Source organism: Carya illinoinensis, chromosome 1, assembly GCF_018687715.1.
Source record: "Carya illinoinensis cultivar Pawnee chromosome 1, C.illinoinensisPawnee_v1, whole genome shotgun sequence".
Lineage (NCBI taxonomy): Eukaryota > Viridiplantae > Streptophyta > Magnoliopsida > Fagales > Juglandaceae > Carya > Carya illinoinensis.
This window is the reverse complement of record NC_056752.1, coordinates 50,125,688-50,142,045: the sequence shown is the minus strand read 5'-3', so window position 1 is coordinate 50,142,045 and position 16,358 is coordinate 50,125,688. Positions and strand designations below refer to the sequence as shown.

The 16,358-nt window shown below is 38.0% G+C and overlaps 3 protein-coding genes across 10 annotated transcripts; 1 reads left to right on the top strand and 2 right to left on the bottom strand.

Moving 5' to 3' along the window:
• The first annotated feature begins 844 nt into the window (after nucleotides 1-844).
• LOC122281453 (inactive protein kinase SELMODRAFT_444075) lies at nucleotides 845-7,864 on the top strand. 6 transcript variants are annotated; one of them, XM_043092946.1, is made up of 11 exons: nucleotides 846-1,036; nucleotides 1,838-2,350; nucleotides 2,451-2,709; nucleotides 3,395-3,549; nucleotides 3,642-3,736; nucleotides 3,926-4,968; nucleotides 5,323-5,483; nucleotides 5,811-5,887; nucleotides 6,147-6,294; nucleotides 6,505-6,654; nucleotides 7,353-7,864. In XM_043092946.1, exons 3-11 carry the CDS (start codon nucleotides 2,523-2,525, stop codon nucleotides 7,584-7,586), a joined length of 2,250 nt encoding a protein of 749 aa, XP_042948880.1. In that variant the 5' UTR covers nucleotides 846-1,036; nucleotides 1,838-2,350; nucleotides 2,451-2,522; the 3' UTR covers nucleotides 7,587-7,864. The 6 variants fall into 6 exon arrangements, with proteins under 6 accessions (XP_042948897.1, XP_042948880.1, XP_042948875.1 ...); XM_043092941.1 differs by having other exon boundaries at nucleotides 846-1,123; XM_043092953.1 differs by having other exon boundaries at nucleotides 846-1,147.
• Nucleotides 7,865-8,677: 813 nt separating this feature from the next.
• On the bottom strand, nucleotides 8,678-12,669 carry LOC122281501 (protein WHI3). 3 transcript variants are annotated; one of them, XR_006230243.1, is made up of 10 exons: nucleotides 12,227-12,669; nucleotides 11,597-11,659; nucleotides 11,114-11,195; nucleotides 10,916-10,990; nucleotides 10,605-10,683; nucleotides 10,407-10,446; nucleotides 9,857-9,960; nucleotides 9,455-9,531; nucleotides 9,104-9,186; nucleotides 8,678-9,011 (listed from the first exon to the last, which is right to left on the bottom strand). XR_006230243.1 is itself a non-coding variant. In XM_043093028.1 (10 exons), exons 1-10 carry the CDS (start codon nucleotides 12,434-12,436, stop codon nucleotides 8,981-8,983), a joined length of 837 nt encoding a protein of 278 aa, XP_042948962.1. In that variant the 5' UTR covers nucleotides 12,437-12,659; the 3' UTR covers nucleotides 8,678-8,980. The 3 variants fall into 3 exon arrangements, 2 of the variants coding, with proteins under 2 accessions (XP_042948962.1, XP_042948970.1); XM_043093028.1 differs by having other exon boundaries at nucleotides 9,462-9,531; nucleotides 12,227-12,659; XM_043093036.1 differs by lacking the exon at nucleotides 10,916-10,990 and having other exon boundaries at nucleotides 9,462-9,531; nucleotides 12,227-12,667.
• A 1,017-nt stretch (nucleotides 12,670-13,686) lies between these two features.
• Nucleotides 13,687-14,642, bottom strand: LOC122281515 (PRA1 family protein F3-like). The gene has a single exon (XM_043093054.1). It carries the CDS (start codon nucleotides 14,420-14,422, stop codon nucleotides 13,850-13,852), a length of 573 nt encoding a protein of 190 aa, XP_042948988.1. The 5' UTR covers nucleotides 14,423-14,642; the 3' UTR covers nucleotides 13,687-13,849.
• Between the last annotated feature and the right edge of the window lie 1,716 nt (nucleotides 14,643-16,358).

The following is a 16,358-nucleotide window of genomic DNA, read 5'->3' as shown; positions in this document are numbered from 1 at the left end:
GTTTGCTTTTTAGCGAATCTTTTTATTCCATCTTTTTATAAGATGACGTCTTGTTTTAGGACATGGGTAGGGATCAAGCTTTTGGTCCCAAATAAACCTCTCTCTCTCTTTCCATTTAGCACTATTTATATTTGTTTTGGGGTAATTTAGGGGGAATCCCACCCCTCTCTCATGTATCATTTTATCTAGTTTAATGAATATGCTTGCTTTAAAAATAAAAGGTGTTAAGAAATAATGTTGGTAAATCTTAGGCCTGGTTTGGACGGCTAACATAGATGAGATGTTTCCTTATCTCTACCGTATACTAGTTTTCCTTATTCAAATATACTATATTTTATTTTTAAATTTTAAAAATATTTTTTTAAATAATTAGTAATAAATAATACATAAACAGTAAAAATCTAACATGAACAATGTATGAATAATATATAAATAGTACATGTTTTTTAAATTTTAAAAATTAAAAACTATCTCATCTCATCTCATCTCACTATCTAAACATATTTTTTTTATAAATTATTTTATTTTATCTTAATTTAAAATTTTTATTACTATTTAAAATATTTTATCGTATTTTATTTAAATTTTGTATTCAAACGGGAGTTTAGTTGTTATCCGAAAAAGATATACATTTTTTTTTTTTTTGAACGTGAAAAATATATACTCTTTAATTTGAACCAAAGGAGTATAGGGACCCACAAATTCATGACCATTTTAAAAACCGAAAAAGGCTATTCGCCGCCAATGTTAAATAAAGACAAAGCCCATAAGCCAAAGTTAACCTTTTCCTAAACTTCGCCGCGCCCACACAAATTTTCAAATCTTAAATCGAAAAACCGGACCATATAACGACGCCGTCTCATACAAAGCGAAGCTGCCCACCGTTGAGTAAGTTTGGGATTTGGAGGGTCAAATCCGAAATATGGTCCAAAACCAGGGGGGTTGAAAATTGTCAGTGACGGAAACTCGATGAGGATGCACAGGAAAATCAACGAAACCGATGTAGTGTGACCATCTGCGGAGACACAAGCCGCAGGTAAAAGACAGGTGCTTGCTGCATATATTTGTGTGCACTGTGCATGGAGGAAGGAGATCATAATTCATAATCATTTCCTTGAATACTGTATGTTTCCATAAACTCGTAACTGTACGCATCTCTCTCTATCTCGGGATGTAAATTCAGTAGTTGAAAAACTTAAAGGATTGTTCGCTTTGACGCTCTCTTTGTCAGCCTTTGAATTCGATTGCTTTTGTGTTTGTATCTGTTTGTGTTGTGCGCCGCCCTGATGTGAAAGAACAGAACAAAAAGAAACAGTATAGCTCTATTATTTTAATGGTAATGTTATTTTAGATATTTGAAATAAGGTTAATCTGTTCAATTTTGGAGACTAGTGCGTTTGTTCTTTTCCCGTGAGATTGGAATTAGTGCTGCTGTTGAATCTGCCTTGCAGTTCGTTTGGATTTTTGGAGTCTGTTGTGTTTATGTTTGTATGCAGGTGCGCACTTCTTTAAATTTTTTTTTCCATTCTGTTGGCGTCTGTTTGGCTGTCGGGAAAATTGAAGTAAAGAGTGAGGAAACTGTGTGCTTTGGATCCCATGCAATACTTTTGTTATTTTCTGAAAAAGAAAAAGAAATAACATGTAACTGGAATGAAGACATGCTCGGTGGAGTGTCTTCTGATTCTGAACCGAATATAACCATAATGGAAATGTTTTTTCGCTTTTAAATAAATTTCGTTTCGAAAGTTTCCTTCGGTATCTCTGAACCCCAAACAGAGATTTTGTCTTTAATGTGAGGGTACCGATTCTGACTATAATTTTAATCCGGCATGTGCAGGGTAGCATTCGGTGGGGTTTGAGATTCGTAGAGCTAGTGAAACTTTTTAACCGCGCCTGTATACGGCCTCTAGACTCACCTGGTCATTTTCTCTGCACCTATATTTGGCCTGAGTTTTCTCAATTTCGTTTCTGGCGACAAAGTAATCATCTCTGAGTTGATCCAAATTTTGACAACTCACTTTCACCTTTGGAGCTGTTTCTTTCATCGTTATGACTCATTGATTTGAAGGCTCGTAGGCAGTCTACTTTCGCTGTTGTGTCGTCTTTCATTTTGTATCGCCTTGCATAACAGTGTTCGGATTCTCTTACTATCGAGGCTTCAAGGAGAAACATGTCTTGCTTTTTGCGCCGAAAGGGTAATTAGATGCAATAACAACGTTACCATTTTGGGAATTTTTATTCCAAGGTTTCACTGGCTCAGACGGGACAAGCGAGTGTTCGTAGAGGGGATTTGTGTGAATTGGTGAAAACAGTCTTGTCATTTGTGGCTCCTCTGGTTCTTAATTGAACGGTAAGCATGTCGGTGGTACATGTCTTTGGAATCCAACATGGTGGGGGCAGAATAATAATGCTTGTGTTTTTGTTTGTGTCGCTTTGGTCATGTGCTTCAGCGCTTGTGTTGGAGTGGGTTTGATGGTTTTCGAGAATTGGATCTGCTGAACAAAGAGGTTGATTGTATTGCGATGTCCATGAGTCAAGAACATAATCGAGGGCAGCAGGAGAAAAGCTCCGATGGCGCCGAGAAGGTCGTCGTTGCAGTTAAGGCATCAAAAGATATTCCCAAGACAGCTCTGGTGTGGGCCTTGACCCATGTTGTTCAACCCGGAGACTGCATTACATTGCTTGTGGTTGTACCTTCGCAAAGTTCCGGTATCTTTTCTTACCCCTGTTGATCTGTGCTCCTTTTGCTATCGAATTTTAATTGGTTGTGATGTTTAAGTTGATGCCTTGTATTGGAATATCCTTCAAAGTCGCTTTTGCACTTTTATCATAATTGATGTTTTCCTTTTATTCCGTCCAAGTTTATGAGGGTGTTAATCTATATGTCAATCCCCCTGGTACTTTTTTCAGTTTGATGTTTGATTGTTTAGATTAGTAGTTTAAATTCTCGACCTGCTGGTCAATATTGCTACAGCGGGTTCATTTTCAATTAATGGTAAGAAATGTGTTTCTTGATCCGTATCTTGGGTTTGAGGCTTGATTTCTATGGGTTGCCGAGAAAGTATTGGAGATGACAATGGGCATGTGAACCTTGGGTCCTCTCCCTCTACACTCTAATTATAGTTTAATTTTTTGAAAGGAATAATGTTTCGACATGACCACCTTGCGGATCTCGCTTTTCTCCCATGGATGGTATTTTTGTTCTGATAACAGTAATAAAAAAACTGCCATTGGTTTTGTTGCTAGAGTTTTGATTAAGATTTAGGGAAGCCCGTTATCAAGATGAAACCTTGGGTTTCGTGCTCCAAAAATCCTGTGAATCCTTCAACACTTTCTAATTATGCTTACTGGTAGATAAGCACCGACTGACACTATTTTTGCCACAATTATTCAGGAAGGAAACTATGGGTTTTCCCAAGATTTGCAGGGGATTGTGCTGGTGGTCACAAGAAATCTCATTCGGGAGCAAGTTCAGATCAGAAGTGTGATATTACAGATTCTTGCTCCCAAATGATTCTTCAACTTCATGATGTTTATAATCCTAATAAGGTAAGTGGCTTATGTATTTATTTGAATTGTTAAAGGTATGCTTCTCCGGTTGTTTCTTCCACGATAATTCTCGTCTTGATTCTGTTTTGCAGATAAATGTAAAGATAAAAATTGTTTCTGGATCTCCTTGTGGCGCAGTGGCTGCAGAGGCCAATAGAATTCAAGCCAGTTGGGTGGTACTAGACAAGTAATATATTTATTTTTTATTTTTTTCTTTTCACATTTGCTCAGTCTATATGCATAAGAATCTAAGATTTTGAGGGACATGAGATATTCTTGAAGTTCTTTACTTTTGATATCTCCATTAAGAATTTATGTTCTTGCTTTTCATTATGCATGTTGGGCCTATCTAATTTATTTATATAATTTTAAACAGACAGCTCAAACATGAGGAAAAACGATGCATGGAAGAGTTGCAGTGTAACATTGTGGTTATGAAGCGTTCCCAGCCAAAAGTACTACGCTTGAATTTGGTTGGGCCGGCTAAGAAACTACCTGAAGTAGCATGTTCTTTACCTTCCAAGTTTGATGAAACATCTAAAAAGCATCCCAAAAAGAAAAATGATTCTTTAAATTCTATTCAAGGACCAGTTGTGACCCCATCTAGTAGTCCAGAGCTAGGGACACCATTTACAGCCACTGAAGCTGGAGCTTCATCAGTGTCAAGCTCAGATCCAGGAACTTCACCATTTTTCATCTCAGAGATGAATGGAGATCTTAAGAAAGATGATTCTTTAGTCATTAAACAAAACCAGGATCTTGATGAGACCAGTTCAGACACAGATAGTGAGCATTTATCTTCATCCTCGTCAAGTTTGAGGTTCCAGCCTTGGGTGGCTGAATTTGTAAGTTCGACTCATCAGTCCTCACAGCACATAGATGGAAGTTCAAAGAGACATGTTGATGAGCCTCAAGCATCAACATCCAAAGCTTTACTCGAGAAGTTCTCAAAACTTGATGGAGAAGCTGGAATTGGCAAGCTGAACTACAGAACTGATATTGAGTTCAGTGGAAATGTGAGAGAAGCAATATCCTTATCAAGAAATGCACCTCCTGGGCCCCCTCCATTGTGTTCAATATGTCAACACAAGGCACCAGTGTTTGGGAAACCCCCAAGGTGGTTTAGCTATGCTGAACTCGAGCTTGCTACAGGTGGATTTTCACAAGCCAATTTCTTGGCAGAAGGAGGGTTTGGATCTGTTCACAGAGGTGTACTTCCAGATGGTCAGGCAGTTGCTGTCAAGCAACACAAATTGGCTAGTTCTCAGGGGGATCTTGAGTTTTGCTCAGAAGTGGAAGTTCTGAGCTGTGCTCAGCATCGAAATGTTGTCATGCTGATTGGGTTCTGTATCGAGGACAGAAGAAGGTTGCTGGTTTATGAATATATATGCAATGGGTCATTGGATTCTCATTTATATGGTAATTTATTCGGAATTAGGAGGATACATACGGACTGTTTCTGCTTTTTTATTAACTAGATTATTACTTCCTTTAAAACACAACTTATAGCGTCTACAATGAGGAATATTATACTCTGCTGCTTCTGAACTTGATAATGTAAGCAGTAATATCTGAACAAACCTACCTATAAAAAAAAAGATCACAACAAACTTGATGAAGTCTTCCTGGATTAGTCTTCAAAACCTACTTGTTCGACTTTAATACAATCATTATCGTTTTCAGGTTTTTAATAAATTACTAGATTAGATTTAGGAAGTTAATTTTCTTGCTAGCTACTCATGTTAATTTACTGAAGATCTAGGTTTGTTTCAGGACGACATCAAGAGCCATTAGAATGGTCTGCACGACAAAAAATTGCTGTGGGAGCTGCTCGAGGGCTGCGATATCTTCATGAAGAATGTAGGGTGGGTTGCATTGTCCACCGTGACATGCGTCCAAACAACATCCTTATCACCCATGATTTTGAACCACTGGTATGGAAATTCTATAGGGTCCTATCTAATGTGGAGAAATTATACTCTGATGGTTAATTGTCAAGTCTTTGCTGTTGGATCCTTTGACACCGAAGGAGCCTTTTTTGGTTCCTTTCTCTCTAAAGTTAATATTGTGAAATTTTTTTAAATACAACAGTTACATCATAGAATATAATGATATTAACTTTTTTCAAATTTTCTAGGTCTGTTCATAGTGAGATGTTGCTTTAGGTGTTTTTCAAGGTGCATCAAATGTGTTATTTCACCTGTCAGTGTGTAAAGAAATTGTATAGTGTTGTGATCTTGGTTCAACTTTTGTTTTGCAAGGTTGGGGATTTTGGCCTGGCAAGGTGGCAGCCTGATGGGGACACAGGTGTGGAAACTAGAGTAATTGGAACATTCGGGTAAGTACTACAGCCTTTCTTTTTATTTTCTTCTGATACCCCATTCTGATAAGTGATAAATGTAAGTAGGTGGTGTATGAGATTCCACATTATTTGGGAAGGAGAAATTATTGCTCTTTACAATGTTCTAATGGGCTTCAAATTGTATCATTGACTAGTACTTTTAGAGTGTAAGTCAAGTGGCTTGAGATTTCCATTGGGGCGTTACAGCTCTACTTTCCCCATGCAATTCAGAATCCAATGATCTGTTGTGATGTAGGTACTTGGCCCCAGAATATGCACAAAGTGGGCAAATCACTGAAAAGGCTGACGTTTATTCTTTTGGGGTTGTATTGGTGGAACTTGTTACTGGAAGAAAAGCAGTGGATCTCAACCGTCCTAAGGGCCAGCAGTGTCTAACAGAATGGGTATGATTTGTTGGATTCTAATTATATTTCTGTTAATCCATGTTGGTCCATCTTGTTTTTATCGAGTGCATAATCAACGAAGGTGTTCAGAAACATGCTAAGCTCTTGACAAGGCCAAATAGAAAAGAAACAAGTTAATGTGGTTGCTTCTAGCTGTTGGTTCTTAAGTTGGTTCTTGTTGATTTATATATGCCTTTTGATTTGGAACAGGCACGCCCATTATTGGAGGAATATGCCATCCAGGAACTGATTGATCCACGATTAGGGAATAACTATTCAGAAAATGAGGTCTATTGCATGCTACATGCTGCATCTTTATGCATACGGCGGGATCCTCACTATAGGCCTCGTATGTCACAGGTAAGAGAAAATTTAAAGAAAACATTAATTACTTAATTTTGATTTAAAAACAAATACTAGGGGTCAGAAACGCCAGTAGCAGGGGTTATGTTGAAATCCTGTCACTCAGAGGATATGCAACAAAAAAATATGCAAATGCCCGTGGAAGAAACACTACTGAGATTTGGGAAAAAAGTGAATTGTCCGCATGTTTTGGTTAGCTAGAATTAGAAGATACCTCGTTTGTTTTCCCAGACGAGATAAGATGAATTAAAATTAAAGTTAAAAGTTAAATAAAATACTGTTAAAATATATATATATTTTAATATTATTTTTGTTTTGAAAATTAAAAAAGTTGAATTATTTATTTTATTTTGTGTGTAAATTTAAAAAGTTATAATGATAGATGAGATGAAATAAGAGAAATTGTGAAAACTAACAGTAGTATAGGTGGTGGGATTCGGCTGGATTTATATTAGTGGATGGTAATGTCAAAGAAACAAATCAAGAGCCGAAATCCAAGGTTTTGAATTTTTTGATTTTTGAGCGTTGTGAGATGATAAGTGGGAGCCTGTTTCCCTGAAAAAAGAGCTGGCTTGCTTGCTCTAGGTTTCATGGACCAGTAATTTGCTTATAGTTATTAACCCAACAGTACTCCTAACATGTAATGACGACTAGGACGTGCTTTGGCTTACTTCTTTCACGTATTAATGGTGAAGGTGCTCCGCATACTCGAAGGTGACATGATCATGGATCCTAGTTGCGCGTCAGCACCTGGATATGATGTGGGAAGCAGGAGTGGTCGGATTTGCGGAGAGCAGCAGCAACATTACAGCGGTCCCCTGCTGAATGAGGCAATAGAAGGGCTTAGCGGGAAGCTGTCTCTGGGAAATGGGAGGCCACCGTATTGGGAAAGAGAGAAAGCAAGTAGGACTTTGTGTGATGATGATTAATAGACAGCTCACCTCACCCGTTTAAAACCAAGTGCCAAGTTCGTGATCAGAGCTTTATGTTTTTATTTTTGTTTTAGATTTTCTTCTCCCTTCTATATTTTTGGTCCAAAGCCATCTATATTTTGCTTCAGTATAGTGGATGGTTAGTAGTGAATTAGCAAGGTTTTGTAATTCTTCAAGAAATGAAGAAAATTACGTCTAAAACGGTCACGTTTCCAAACTCAAAAGTGAATATGTTTTGTAGAGTAGTAATGATAGATAAAAGTTATTTTTGCGAACGTTTTGTATATTTTATTGATGTAATTTGTTATGTTAATTTTTTTAAGTATGTAATCAATTATATTAGTGGAGTGTGTAAAAAAATATAAAAAAAGTTATTAACTTTTTTTAGTTTTTTGGTAGACAGCTCATCTCACCCGCGTGGCTCAAGGTTGGTCTTACCTTTCCATATAAGAAAATAGAATTGCCATTCTCAAACTTTCTTTTCTTTCTTGGGATTAAGAGTCACCAAATTCGAATCTCCATCTCTACGTAAAACGAGTTTATAAAGAGACCCAGGCGCAGTCTGGATCTGGATCGGCAACGAGGACAGGTCTATATTGTATATTTACCGCGAGCAGTAGTCTGGCCTTGAATATTGAATAACGTTACAACCTAAAAAGCATGATGTTGCAGCGAGTAGTTCAACGACATGTCATTTTTCCTCGATGTGGACACGTTATGATTTCGGCTACAGTGAACGATCCGATAGTAGAGCGTGGCGAATATTTTTCCCAACTCCTCAATCGCTCAACGAACACGTCGACTTCCCAAAGCTAGTGATTTTCTCCCAAGAGAGAATGACTTGGCAATTTTGGGTGAGCGAGGGCCAAGGGAATCAAGTGAATCGTTCTTGATACAGTCTTGGTTCCTCGTACCTAATGACTTGATATGTCGGTTTGACAATGTTTCCAAGTTCTTGCTCACAAGTGACCCTGCTTGGCCCACAAGCTCTCTGTTTTTATCCCTTGCAACTGACAGACGCGCAATCCAGGAAAACTAAAGAATCTAGATAAACAATGGTTAAAGACTCTTCACAAGCAACACGTGGGTAAAGATCTTGTGCAAGCGGAAGCCGCCGCAAAAAAGCGCTCCATCTTTCACAAACTAAATAGGAGAACGTTGGCAATTAACAGGATGATCTCAGTTCTAGTCAAACTTCAACCTTTGCTACAATTTCAGACGCAGCAATTTCCTAGAGCTTTACACCGTTGGGTTTCAAAATCCAGCGTACTAGTAACATGCAATTATAATGTATGATCGAAATAAAAAGTTCTGCAAAGTCACCTCCGACCCTTTTCTTATACATCGAAAATTGACTTCATGGCATAGACGCTTTTGACGACATTTCTCCCCTACCGTTTCCTCATTTTAGACCTTGCATACCTAAAGAGCAGGAGTCCAGATATAACGGTTAATCAAAACGAAAGGCAATTATTACACACAGGTATATGATTTCTTAAGAAATAAGAAAATACTCTATATGCATGCCACCCCTATCCGATGATGGTAACAAGCTCCCCTGAAGTTCCTCCATTACTTTATTTGCGTGTTCAATTTCCTGCCGAAATAAACACATTAAAATCATATTAATTATGTGACTCAACTTGGGTTTGGCCAAGAATCAAATGCCAGCTAATAACATGGATTTTAACATTTAGCCAAAGAGAGCAGGTTTAGATTTTCATGTTTGGAATGTTTGAATCAAGTCGAGCACATCATTTTTCCTAAATACAAGTTTACAACCCAGGCCAATTCTGCTTTTTAGTAAACCATGCCTATAATTTCCAGTATGAAGTAACATATAAAAGATTCCTGGCATGACGTACGGGATACCTCAAAGTCTGCAAATGCAACTGGCATTCCACTTTTAGCACGCAAAATGAGCATATTGAATCCTGGATACCTGACAAAAGGAAGGACAAAGAATTGAACGCACCACATTTTCTGATTGGCAACTCAGTCATTTTGATAAGTTTTAATTATTTTTTTGGTAAGTTGATTGGCAAGTCAGTCGTTAATGAACACAATAGTTATATGGACATGGAGAGGGGGCCAGAGCCTGTATTTTCCCTTCCCCAAGGAGAAAAAGCAGGAGCATGAGATATGCATATACATATACACATATATATATATATATATATAGAGAGAGAGAGAGAGAGAGAGAGAGAGAGAGAGAGAGAGAGAGAGAGAGAGAGAGAGAGAGAGAGAGAGAGAGAGCTGCAACTCACTGAGATAGTGCTTGCTTCAGTTCATCTTCAGTGCAGTTCGGTCCCAGATTTGCAATAAATAGAGTGGAACATGGTCCTCCATCGACAGGCTTCTCTGCCTGCTCCTGCAGAAGGCAATCAATAGCAAGATCAGCATCAAACATGTTAATGCAAAATTACATGAGTAGCCTTACCTACAAAATTAATCTTCACATGAACTTAACAAACTTTTGCGTAATCATTGCAGAAGAAATTTAAAATTTTATACAGCAAGATCCCACCAGATATATAATACACACACATGTTGTTTGTTACAGCATCAAAACTTTCTTGTACTACAAATCACTTTTAGTAAGGTCAATAGACTATAGAAGACTTCTGGTGAATGTTTTGAGACGGGAACATACAGATTGTATCAACAAAACATCCTTCACATTTTAAATATGAAAGACAATTGATTATATCTATGTGGAACCGGAGGAGAACACTGTTTACACAACTGTTTCTGCAACTGATGAATACATAGAAGAATTGATCTCACGTATATTTATAGAAAGAACTCAGTACTGACCGAAGCCACAACATTGTCAGGACCACCAGCCGTCTCGCCGCTGCACATTACCAGACAGAAATAGCAATAGTGATCCAAATGATGATTCGACAGAACTAATAAAAAAAAAGGACTGCAGTTTATTCACTAGGCAGTATGAAGTTCATAATAGAGAACTTTCTTATAAAACTATTACTGTGTTTATGTGTGCTTTTCAACCTTTTTGAGGTCACTAAATCATCATTCTCGCCAGATTCAGGATTCTCAGTCCCTGACGGTTCATCAGATTCACTGTCTCCTGAATGTGCAAAGAAGGGCCACGCAAGTGAGCCACATAATCTAGTTCAGAAGGGAATGCCTGTTTCTAGTGAAAGATTAGATTACACAAGCAATTTATTTTCTTCTTTTAATGGAGCAATGATAAGATGATAAGAAATATATAAGGGGTGCTTGGCTCAAATGACGAAAGTAGCAACTGAGACCACAATTTTCCTCTCCACTGAAATTTCTTGATTAAAACAGAAAATTACCATCGTCGCCAGATGTTTCTTGGGCATTTGTGTCAGACTTAGTTCTTTTATCTATAACAACATAGGCTCCACTACCTAACCAAGAAAGAAAAAACAACCCACGAAGAGACTGGAATCAAAGATCACAGCAAACTGGTATTTGTTATAAAGAAGTCCGTGGAACAAAAAGCTGAATCGGTATGACACAAAATTATGGACCTGGTTTACGTTTTCTCCTGGAGTTTGATCTTGCAAGCTCAATATGAAGAACAGATCCAGTTTGAGGATCAAATTTTACACCCTGAACACAACAATCATGGGGTAAACAGAATCAGAAAGACTGCAACTTTCACAATCCAAAAGCTCGTCAGGGAAGAGATAAAAACATTCTCATCGGTCCAATTTCCCTATAGGCCATCCAACAAGAAAATTGAACGATAAATGCACTTGAGTTCAAGCCTCGATACCTAATAAGTTACTTAAATATTAACTTATAAAAAAAAAGGTTACTTAAGTGTTGACTTCTGAAATTAGATGGTGTCAAATTTTAAATTGTCTTCAAGCCCTTGAATATAATATTACATAGATTGACATTGGCGAAAAAAGAAGGGAATGCCAAACAGACAATAAAAAAACCAAACCAGAACGCAGGTATACGGGTGAAAGAAACCATTATATTTGGTGATGGAAATAGGTTCTCACATTTAAAGCGTGCAGTGCTGCAATTGCTGATTGATGATTGAAGAAGGTGGCAAATGCCACGACCTGCGAAAATAATAAGAACCTTCCAATGTGTTATCTAGCCCACTTAAATCATCATCATCATCAAACGTCCACTGAAGATCCTCAGTAGAATTAAAAATTGGAGACTACAATTACTAACCAGGACTTGACACTCTTGACAAGCAATGTAAAACTCTAAATTATCTCTAGTTGTAGAGAATGCCGTAAAAGCAACAGACTCACGCACACAGAAAACCCTTATAATGTCAGAATTCTCATTAATTCATTGTAATGGGATAACAAAAGTTTCCGAATTCACCAGAGTCATGATACTCATATAAAAATCTTATTTCTTCATCTAATATTTTTCTAGGTAAGGAAGCAGAGAAAAATTGAAGCTCAAAATTCACAAACAACTTAGGACCAGCAGCCTCCCTTCAACCAATCGAGGTCTTTATCGTCAAAAGTTCAACGAAGCAACAGAACATTGAAAGTTTTTTTATTTTTCCTGTTTAGAGGGATTGTAGGTTTTCCTATGGCTAGTATTTGCTCGGGAACCAAACAAAGAGTGAAAATCTTATAAAGAAAAATTAGGGAGAAAAGAAGAACCTGGTTTCCGCGGCCGGTGTACTTCAGCTGGCAAGAGTCAAAACCAGGGCGGCGGCGGAATAGATTGTGAATCTCACGCGCCTTTACGTCGTCGGGGAGCCCCGACACGAAGAGCGTGTTGATTCTGCTCCGGTCATCGTTGAAGTCTACTTGTTGTGCCTGTGGTTGGTGGTGGAGGTAGTAGGGATCGTATGGCTGGTGATGAGCCATCTCGGCTGCTGATATCGGAAAGAAGGTGGCTTTTGCGGGGCCTTCCGGCGGTGCCGGTAATGGTGAAGCTGGTAGTTCACAGGATTCGATGCGGGAGAGGCTTGAGGTTTTAGCTTAATCATTCACCAAAGGGTCCAGCATAAAAATTAATGCTATTACGACGACATAACTTTTAATGTTTTCGTCATTCTTGTTAGTCGTTACAACACACTAAGGCGATATTCTCTGTTTTAATCGCGACTTTGTTCGAATCAATAAAGGAGGCAGGTGGCTATGGAGGCGAACGTTTCTGATTTTCCAAAGAAACTTAATGGTCGCCAAATTTTACCATTATTTTTTCTTTATTTCTTAGATCTATTTTCCTTTGATAATTTTTCAAAGAACCCATAAAAATGACTCTTTTTGGTTGGTAATATGAAAAATAGTATAATTCCATTTTAGCTTAAATAAAAAAAAAATTATCAACTTTATATTATCCGGAGAATCATTTGATACAAAATATTTGTTTTGAGATGGTGATTTTTTGAAGAGACACGACAATTAATAAGATTAAAGATACAAAACGAGGGATGAAAGTCATGTCATGAGACCCCAATAATAACCTCTCATGGCAACTGATGCGGTCCAAAAAAGGGAGCAAAGAAATTCGGTTAATCCCCATATTTTCTAGACCAAGATGTTAAGAAAGGGATCTCCATGGATACAGTTAGTGATAATATTGTTACGTACTCATTTGATTTTTCTACTACAATGAGAAATCGCAGTGGAGCTCCGCACGGCACTGCTGGGACATAAAGAGTGCATGTTGGGCTTGTTAAAAGTTCGCCCAACACTCAAAATCCTGGAAAAACTATGGGGCATTATAAGAACAATGTTGGGAATGATTAAGCTGTCTGAGCGAGAGTCTATCTATCTTCTTTAAAAACACGAATATACTGAATCATCATTTAGATGTGAGGACTAAGGACGGTCTCAACTGACCGAAGAAGCCCTTGTTCTTTTTCTCTCCTCGAGCTTGAAAAATTAAATGCAGTAACAGAGGCACATGCTTATGGGCCGTTTTATCTGCCAAAATTAAATCCGTCAACCTCGCAAGCCAACGTGTTGTTGTCCAATTTTATGACATTGCCCCTTGAAAATAGAAACATATTGCTCTTTGGTAGGTGGACCCGGGGTCCCAAAGAAAGTGGCAGAGGATTTGGACAACAGGTTACATGAATCCCTTAAAAGCTCACAACTACTAGAAAAAGTAGGACCAACGATCAATACTTCTCACACTTATCACCAATTGAAAACCTCAACAAATAATTAAACTAAAAAAAAAAAAAAACAATTTGGGTCGCCCAAAAAATAAAATTAGCGAATTGGAGAGCCAAAAAAAAAAAAAAAAAGGAAAAAAAAAAAAATTTTAATTTAAGAGGAAATAGATCCGGGGCTACCGCGAACTCCGGTCATCAAGCCAGCGGCCTCTTCATCCAAGGACAGATCTTCGGTCCGCCTCACGGCTGCGTGCACCAGGATTAACACCACGCCGATCAACAGCGCCACCAGAATATTCAACGTGGCGTGCGTCAGCAACAAGAACACAATCGTCAGAACCGCCAGCACGATCAGCACCACCCTGTCATCGATCGTGCGGTTGAAGATCGCCAGCGGCTCGTCGCGCAGGAAGTAGAGGAACAGCCACACGGCCATCATGACCACGAACACGATGAGCGATATGGGGTGCCACAGCAGGCTGAGGAAGAGGATAAGCAGGACGACGATGGCATAGTTCATGCGGAAGAAGCCGACGTTGGTGCGGACCCTGGAGAAGACATCGCCTAGGCCGGAGGGGAGGGCGAGGGAGCGGAAATTGAACATGAGCTTCCATGGGCGGCGGGTGCCGAGGCCGGCCTTGATCCTCTCTTTGGCACGAGAGATGTATTCGAGATTCGTAGAAGGTCCCGGCGCGGATGATGTCGGGATGGTTCCGTAGGTTGTCATGTTGGAGAGTTTGACTATTTGGTGGGATTGAAATAGTATGGAAAGCTAAAACAGGGATGAAGATGACGATGACGATGCGTTTGTGACCTTGTGTTGTACAGTGAGAGAAGGGAACGTGAGGAAGGAGTGGTGGAATTTAAATATAAATTAGAGAGGAAATATGGGGAGGGAGGGAGCATATAATAAGAAGGGTGGAGGTGCATTTCCCGGGGTGTGGGGGAGCAGGGCTTGATGGGGGCACACCTTTGTTGCATGTGAATTATGATCAACCCAACAACAGAATGGGGAATATCAATTATGATTAACCCCCAAATCGGGTTAGGACAATAGATACATTTCAAAAGAAACAGGACAATTTTGATCTGATTGGATAAAATGTGATTATATACATCCCGTATTGAATTTCACCATGTGTTTGTATAGGAATGAAAATGGCTCAATCATTTCAAGTGAAACTATATGTCGTTTTTGTAACTTTGGGTGATTAATATAAGTTAGAGAAATAATATTTAGAATTTTGGAATGGACAAAAGTCAAGTAATTTTTTTAAAAAAATAGTAACTATGAAACTCACATTAAAACAAAATAAGCAATGTTACATATAGACCCATTTGGAGACTGCAATGCAGGTATAGATAATTTTATCTTTAAAAATTTTTAAAATTATTAAAATATTCCTCGTAAAGTGATTTTTTTCTTCTTTAATAAAAATTCTGCACATGCAGTCTTCACTTGAGGACTATAAATAGAATTTCTTTAGTCTTAATAGATTGAGGTTGAAGAGTATAAAACCAAATTTCATAATCATTTAAGAAAGAGTGGTGCTAGAATCACCGAAGAGTACCCATCGAATTCAGTGTTTTTTTTATTTGATTTTTGATTTTTCTTCTTTTATTTTTTTATATTCTTAAATTTAAAAAAAAAAATTCACAACTTCATTTATAAAAATTTACTTAATCATTGAGTCTAAAAAAATAAAAAAAAACATTCGGTAGACTTTTGGAGTCCCGAATTCGGGACCCAAGTATTTCTCTTTGGGAAATGAAAGGTTGGGATTTGGAAAGGCAGAGGGCACCTGATAGAGGGCAAGTGCAGGCTGGTACATCTCTTTTCCTTGAATAGTGGTGGATCCAAAGGGCCCCAATGCCTTCCAACTACTGGTCCAACGAGGGATAAGTCGGACTCTTATGCGGATAAGACCACGCTAAGCGTCGTGGGGACGGCAATGATATAGCGACGGCAAGGTCTCAACAAGGCCGGCCAGTTTGGCCACGTGGCGCGTTGGAAGGCCGAATAACTTTTTTTCTTTCTTTGGGGAGTGGGGTTTGTTTTGCCTTGGCCAACGAGTGAAGTTCACGGAGGCAACGTGGATACTTCGGCATGAGATTTTGATAAGAATAATCAATTCATTATCTTTATATTCTACATGCTATATATAATTATTTTTTTAAAATAAATATATGACGTACGAATAATGAATAAAATAATTCAATTAATTTAATAAAAATAAAATAAAAATAAATTAAAATATATATATATATTGTGCCATAGAATAATGTATAGCAAAATTCGAAATACTTTAAATCAAGTCAAATCAGAAAATTCCACATGGATACTTGAGGTAAGAGGATTTGCTTATCACGCCACGTGGAAGATCTAAATTATGAAGAGCTTATGCATCGGATCATTTCTCTTTGTGAATGAGATGATGGAGCTCAATATTGAATAGGTGTCAATTTTGTGTGTAATTATTGAGATAAGTATAAAAAGAGGTGTCGGTAATTATTCAGATGAAGATAAAGATAGTGGTCGATTCTGAATTGAAAAAGTATCTTAATCAAAGAAATATGTTGGTCCTACAAAATCCAGTAGGATTATGTTGTCTTGTTAATTTTTTTAGATTACTGGGAAAGATGAAAGAAATAAAATGGACTTT